The 7498-nt window shown below is 44.2% G+C and overlaps 1 protein-coding gene across 2 annotated transcripts in view; it reads left to right on the top strand.

The window, feature by feature from the left end:
- Positions 1-1715: 1715 nt before the first annotated feature.
- Positions 1716-7498, top strand: part of VCL (vinculin) — a 112420-nt gene continuing 106637 nt past the window's right edge. The window contains exon 1 of one of the 2 annotated variants that reach the window (XM_036073051.2): positions 1716-2011. In XM_036073051.2, coding sequence (XP_035928944.1) covers positions 1844-2011 — 168 coding nt within the window. In that variant the 5' untranslated portion in view covers positions 1716-1843. The remainder of the gene's footprint in view (positions 2012-7498) is intronic. The other variant, XM_036073052.2, reaches the window with a different exon arrangement.

Raw genomic sequence — 7498 nt, 5'->3', positions numbered from 1 at the left:
AGACGCTCGATCTCACAACCCTGAGATCACAACCTGAGCGGAAACCAAGAGTTGGATGCTTAATGACTGCACCACCCAGGTGCCCCTATTTTAGTGTCGTTAACAGCAGTTTTCCCTGCTTTTTGAACAAGAGGATCCACATTTCATTTTGCACTGGGTCCCACAAATTGGGTAGCTTGACCCTTGTGAAATTTTGGATAAACTACAGACTTTAGTTTCCTTATCTGTAAAATGGGGGAGAATAAAATAGTATACACTGCATCTACCTCAATTTGAGTAAGGGCTTATACAGTGCCTAGAACTTACGGAGTACTAAATAAATGTTAGCTTAAAACACACAGTTTAGCCTCTTGCAAAATCTGGGGCCTTGAGAAATATTTTCTTTTTTTCCCTTTTTAAAAATGATTTTATTTATTCATTTGAGAAAGAGACAGAGAGGATTAGTAGGGGGAGGGGTAGAGGGAGTAGGAGAGGGGAAGCAGACTCCCTGCTGAGCAGGGACCCCCCCCCCCAATATGGGACTCGATCTCAGGACCCTGAGATCATGACCTGAGCCGAAGGCAGACACTTAACTGAGCCACCCAGGCACCTCGAGAAATATTTTCATTTGATTTGAGGATCTTCAGCTTGGACGTATTAGTGAAAGTGTTACCTCGCATGGGAAACTTGGGCAAGAGAGAATCTCAGACGAGGAAGACATTCACAAGATATACACAAAGTGCACTGTGAGAAGATTAGTAATTTGGTTGTATCAAAATGTAAAATGTATATACTTTTTTCATTTTCACTTCCTTTCTAGGTATCTGTCCTAGAGAAATACACACGCGCACAATACAGAGACAAGGACAATGATGCTCATGCAGAATTGTTTTTTAATACTGAAAAGCAGAATTCAACCTAAATGTCCATTACTAGGAAATCAGTTATGTAAATTGTTTGATTTCATGCAATGGAATACCATGCAGCCACTAAAAAAGAATGAAGTAGATCTATATTTATCAATGGTGAAGGATAACCAGGGGATTTTAATTAAGGGGAAAAATAACAAATTCCAGGAAATGTTAAATCCCACTTACTTAGAAATATATATGTACAAGAAAATGAGTAGGCAAAAGTCTAGAAGGCTACATACTAAACTGTTAATAGTATCTCTGAGGATGGGAGTCGGTGGAATGTGTGTGAATGAATGGGACACTCATGTTTCTCTATGCACTTTTGTTATTTGGATGTTTTACGAAAAGCATTTCCATGTATTACTGAGAAGAAATGGAAAGACTGTTTTGAGGGCATTGTGCAAAGGGAAAAGTTGAGGAGGGGGCGGGGAGACCTATGGCTCCCTGGTTTTCTTGAGACTCCAGCGCCGCCGGAGGTGAGGAGACCCCGCCCCGCTGAGGTGATTCTGCCGAGGGGCGGAGCTCTGCAGAGCCCAGGCGGGAGGTGGCTCCTGGGGGCGGGGCCACTGATTCCAGCCGCACGCTCCGCTCCCACCATGCCCTTATAAGGAGCGCCCCGCGTTAGGACTCCGGAATCCGGTTGCAATCCCGGCGGCGCAGCCCCAATCCCAGGCCCCTCCCTTGGGAATGGGGGCGGGGCGGGGTCTTGGCGGCGCTGTGGCGGAGGCGGAGCATCTCGAAGCGGGACCAATAGGCGTGGCGGCCCCGGTCTGAGCGGTGCTACCATTGGGCGCGGCGACGCGATGGGGCGGGGCGCCCGCAGGGCTGGTTACGCCGAGGGAAGCCCGGTCTCCGTAGTTGCTGCTCGCAGTCGGTCTTTCAGCGGGTTCCCGGCCCCGCCGTTCCCAATTCTCTGTAGCCCGCGGTTCGCCGCCCCGCTAGCCGCCGCGATGCCGGTGTTTCATACGCGCACGATCGAGAGCATCTTGGAGCCGGTGGCGCAGCAGATCTCGCACCTGGTAATCATGCACGAGGAAGGCGAGGTGGACGGCAAAGCCATCCCTGACCTCACTGCGCCCGTGGCCGCCGTGCAGGCGGCCGTCAGCAACCTTGTCCGGGTGAGCGCGCTGGGCCTGGGGTGGGGAGCGGGGTCAGGAGACATCTCAGTGGCTCCCCTTCGCCGGCTAGCTGCCTGTGGCTTTGCGCGTGGGCTCTAGAGCCAGATGGCCATGGGTTCGAATCCCGATTCCCTCACTCTGTGACCTTGAGCGAGCTCCCAAGCTTCTGTGGGCCTCAGTTTCTTCATCTATAAAATGGGGGCAATCATAATAATGCCTGCCTTGCGGGTTTGTTGTTTGATTCAGCGAGGTGGTATTTGTAAAGTGCCTAGCGCAGCGTATGACCCACAGTAGGCGCTCAGTAAATGATAGTTGTTAGGGTGTCTGATGGCCCCTTTCACTCAGCAGGCTGTCGCCCCTCACGTTGACAGCCTTGCTCTCAGCTCCTTTTTAGGCCTCCCCAGTCTGGCCTATGGGCTGGCGCGCTCCCGTACGGATTCCCCGCCTTTCCTCCCAGGGATTCTTACTTGAGCCGCGTTGTTCACCTTTCTAATACTTCTCCTCACCCTGAGACCTGCCTCACTCGTCACCCTCCCCCCGCGCTCCCCGAGTCTGGCTCTTTTGTCCACTTGTCTTCCTGGCCACTCGTCTCCCGGTCTCCTCCTTCCTTCCTAGGCATTTCTACTTCTGCTCACACCTCTGGCACTCTCAAACACCGGGTAATTTTCTTTATATTTCTTTATGCAATAATTCATGACCACGAGTCCTCTTTCCTCTTTCGTTTCACCCTGCCGCCTTTCATTTTTTTCCCTCCCTTGGAGATTTCCACCTGGCTTTACCTGCTGTCAAACGGCTTCCGCCCCCTGGGGCCTTTCCAGACTCGGGGGCCCTCCTCCTCGGCCCCTCCTCCTGGCAGGAAGCAAGATGGAGTGCTGGGAGAGGCCTGTGGAATCTGGGATCTGCGGCCCCTGCCGGAGAGCGGGACGGGGCGTCTCCTCCCCGACCCACAACTTTCGTGGGTGGCTGAGTGGCCCTTGCAGACCCCTGTAGCCCACAGCTGTGACTAATAACTTAGGTGGTTCCTAGGGGAGGCGGAGCTCACTCCTGAAATGGAAAAAGAGGTGCTGTGACCAGTCTCCTAACACTCCCCTGACTAATAATATCACACTTTTCTTTCCCACCCTGGGTGGGTGACTCAGACCACTGCTGCCCGTGAGGGACAACTTTGGAAAAAGTTCATACTGCTCCCCCACCGAGCTGTGAAAATGGTTTGTGTCAGGGTAGTTGGCAGGTTGGGAGGCAACTGTCGGTCTGGGTGGGGCTTGGGTTACTTATCTGATTAGAGCACTGAATGCACCAGGCGCACTGTAGCTGCTGAAAGTCTTCCTCGTCTTTGGGGGCCCTTCTCAGGCAGTTCAAGAGACTGATCATTAGGAAGATGGGGGGAACTCTACTGACCAAATTCCTCTTCTTCCTTCTGTATAGATTTAGTGAGAATCTATGCAGTAAGAACACTGTCTTCATTCAGAATATCTAGTTCTACATTGTTCTTGTTCTTTTTATAACTAATTTTAATCTAAGACTCCAGAGTACATTCTTATATAGTGTTGTCTAACATGGCTGCATTCCAGGCCTCCATTTTTCAACAAATAGGAAACAATGTAAAGAGACAGGGTGATAGTGTCCCTCCATGGAGTATACTTCAGGAAATGAAATCTTAAAACCACATGTTGCACTTGGAACAGAGCTAGTTTAGTCTAGGGGTTGATATCTGGTTAGGCTATTTAGAGAAAAGTTATTTATGAGGTTCATTGCATGAATCAATAAGAATTGAATGCTGCGTAGGGAGCATTGTAATAAATCAGTGGTTCTCAGGTTGGGCTGTGCATCAGAATCACTGGTGGGGCTTTTTAGTAATAAAGATGTCCAACTCCCATCGCAGACTTAACCGAGAAGCTCTTCATGGGGTAGTCTCAAGGCGTTTTGTATTTTTAAGAAGCTCCATAGGTGGTTGTGATACGTGCTTCGTTAGGAAACACTGCAAAGACATTGTGAGACAAATACAAAAGAAATAAGGCCAGTCAGGAGCTGAAAAAAAATTACGTATAGTTATATCCCAATACATACAAAAAAAGGGACTTGGGATTGGTCGATTTGAATTAATCAGAGAGCAAGTTCGGAGGATTGTGCTGATAGTCAATAGTGAACAAAGGTACTGGTAAGTCATTTCCAGGTTACAACAGGTATATTGTCTGGACTAGCTCAGGAAGTAAGTTGGAGAGAAATTAGAGACGAAGTCAGCGTATGACATATGGGCAGTTTAACAGAAGGCCTTATCCAATAAGATGAACGAAGACAGTGGGGGGGGGAGGGGATGAGAATAGTGTTGGAGGGAGACTGTATAGGTTGTGTTCTCTGGAGGCCAGAGGACCTGCCCACTGCTTGAAATTCTCAATGCCAATTGTGGCCCTTACATATATGCTACTGAGTATTGTGATGAATTATGTACATGTGTCAACTGCCCAACTAGGTTGTGTCTGGGGCACAAGCCTCATTTGACATTTCTTTATGTGCTCCCCAGTTCCTACGCTCAACACTGGCACACAGGATGGCCCAGTAAGTATTGCTGAGGGAAAGACGGAACTGTGGGAGGGGAGATAAATTAGACCTTTTAAATTGGTTGGTCATGAAGATAGTGAGGCCTTGGACTTTGGGTGTGGCAGGGAAAATGGAGAAGGAATTAATTAGAAATATAGTAGAAGAAGAGTTAATAGAACCTGATGATAGAATTCTCCGGTTTTGCTAGGAAAAAACATGTGGTGTTATTATAAAATAAGGAAACTGATTTTTGAACAAATATTCTGGAACTTATGTAATTCAGGTTTCTTTCAGTTACCTTGGGAGGTTATATTTTTATTCCAGTGCTTCTGTTTGAAATTTCTCTCAGATTATTTACATACATATGTCAAATTTGTCAAGAAAATTTCATCTGCAGTGGGCATTCCTTAGCCCTACTATTTTATGTGCCATTCTTGAGTCTAAATGAGCTTTGGATATTTCCAAAATTAAAGTTTACCGGATGAAGATGAAATTCTCAATTGTTAAGCATAGTCATTCCTTTACCAAATAGGTATTTGTTGAGACCCCCTTTTAATGTCAAAGCAGTAAGTATGATTCTAGGCAAAATAAGTACAAGACTGCATTGAAAGTGCTAAGTGACTCTAAGGAAGTCAAGTACCCTGGAAGTTCAGAGGTAAGGTGAGATTACTTTTGATGGAGAATCCACAAGGCTTCATGGAGGATGTAACATTTGAGATGGGTGGGATTGATCTAAAGATGTGGTAAGAAAGGCATTATAAGCAGAAAGAACTACCCAAACAAAGGCATGGAATTATTGAGAATCTGAGGACCAAGTTTTGACTTACGGCATCATTAAGGTGACTACTTTTGGAGGGGCAAGACTCATTTGGATTTGTAACTTCGTGTATATTTGTTAAACAAATGTAGTCCAGTTACTTAACATACACATCTTATCACAACCGAGTCATCACTTTTACCGCACAGTTAGGGAGGAGTAGGATGGGAGTATTTATTCACATGTCCTTTTTTCAACTCAGGATCCTGAACAAGACCATTTTTTAAAAACAGTTTTGTTGAGGTATAATTCATATGCCATACAAGTCCCCCATTTAATGTATACAATTAAATGTTTTTGTTGTTGTTGTTTTGTTTTTAATATATTGACAAGAGTTGTGCTACTATCACTACAATCTAATTTTAGGAAGTTTGTGTCCCCTCGAGGAGAAACCTCCTACGGCAGTTAGGCAACCACCAATCTACTATCTGTCTCTGTGGATTTAACTATTCTAGACATTTTGTGTTAATGGAATCATAAAATATGTGGTCTTTTGTGTCTGACTTCTTTCATTTTGCATAATGTTTTCAAGGTTCATCCATGGTGTCGTATAGTATGTATCAGAACTTCATTCCTTTTTGTTGCTGAATAATATTCCATTGTATGGCATAAGGCCATTTTAAACACAGAGAGTGATTCTAATGCAATAATAAAACAAGGAAGGGGGTCTAAGAGAAAGAAGGTTGGGAAAGGAAAAATAGAGGAGGGGTAAGAAGTTCCAAAGGTGGGATTCAGTGAGCAGTGTGAAAAAGTCAGAAGTCTTAGACTGCCTGTCTTATAGCATGGTATATAAATTTTTCTTTTTTCTTTTTTCTATTGAACTGACCCATGGCAATCCGTCAGTCTTTGTGACCCTTCAGTTGTGGTAGTTTTATTAATGGGGCTTCAGACCCTTTGCCTTCTCCATTGCATCTGAGGGCATGTGTTGTAACTTCTCCTTGGGCTCATGAAATATTTATTTTGGGAGTTTCTGTGGCCTTGACTTTTATGAGCCTCGCCCATATATCATACCCTCTTGAGACCAACTCTGGTACAAATAGCAGCATTGTCTTTACTTTAACCTGATAGATGGGAAAGACTATTCTGCTCTTAAAAAGAAATTGGCAATTAATTTTGTCATTTGTAAATGATCAATATTAGCATCTGAAATTATTTTTGCTCTAATTTTTTTTTCTTGGTTGATGTTAGATTTTTTCCGTTAAAATAAATAACAACAGGGGCACCTGGCTGGCTCAGTTCGAAGAGCATGTGACTCTTGATCTCAGGGTTGCAGAGTCTGAGCCCCATGTTGCCTGTAGTGATTACTTAGAAAAAAAAAAATCTTAAGAAATAAATACATAAAATAACAGCAATGGTGATAGGCCTGTCGTGATTTTTTTTTCTTTTTAATATTTTTTCTGTATTTCCCAGTTTTTAAAATGAACATATTTCTACATTAAGGAAAAAGTTAATAAAGTGAATAAAAAGAACATTTGTATAATCCTTTATAGTTAATAAAATACTTTCATATACACTATCATAGTAATCCTTTAAGGTAGGTATTGTGATGGTCTCAGTTTTACAGATGAGGATGCTGTAGGTCAGAGAATTTAAGTAACCTGCCCACGGTGGCGCAGCTAGTTAGTGGTAGAGCTTGAACCCAAACTCTGTTTCTCTTACTCTGTATCCTTTGCTTACTCTACTGCACTATCCTGTGCCACTTAGAGCAAAGTTGTTAAATATCAGTGGAAGTTTGCCACCCAGAATTTGAAGCAACAAGAATGCCGTTAGTCATAGAGTTGCCACGTGTCCTGGGCCTGGCAAGATTATCTGTTTAAAGCCTGGCTTTGGCATGGCCTGCACGAAGGGCCCGCATATGAAAAGAATGATGTGAAGGTAGGGTTCTGTTTCGCAGCAACATTCCATTTTGCAGCATTTCTTTAGAAAAAAATGTAAGCGTAGATACAGATCAGCATAGAAGTATTTATGCCTGCAAAACAGATAAAGGCTTTTTATGGTCTATATGGCTGCTCAGCTTGAAAGCCTATTAGAACTAATAGTATTTAAAGTACTTTTATAGGATTTCTGTATTTACATAGTATTTAAGGTAGGTTTGTGGATTCTTTGGGCAATCATGAAGTTTCATTTGAAAA

This window comes from Halichoerus grypus, chromosome 7 (assembly GCF_964656455.1).
Source record: "Halichoerus grypus chromosome 7, mHalGry1.hap1.1, whole genome shotgun sequence".
In the NCBI taxonomy this organism is placed as follows: domain Eukaryota; kingdom Metazoa; phylum Chordata; class Mammalia; order Carnivora; family Phocidae; genus Halichoerus; species Halichoerus grypus.
The sequence above is the reverse complement of the archived record's forward strand: the minus strand, read 5'-3'. Positions and strand labels throughout refer to the sequence as shown.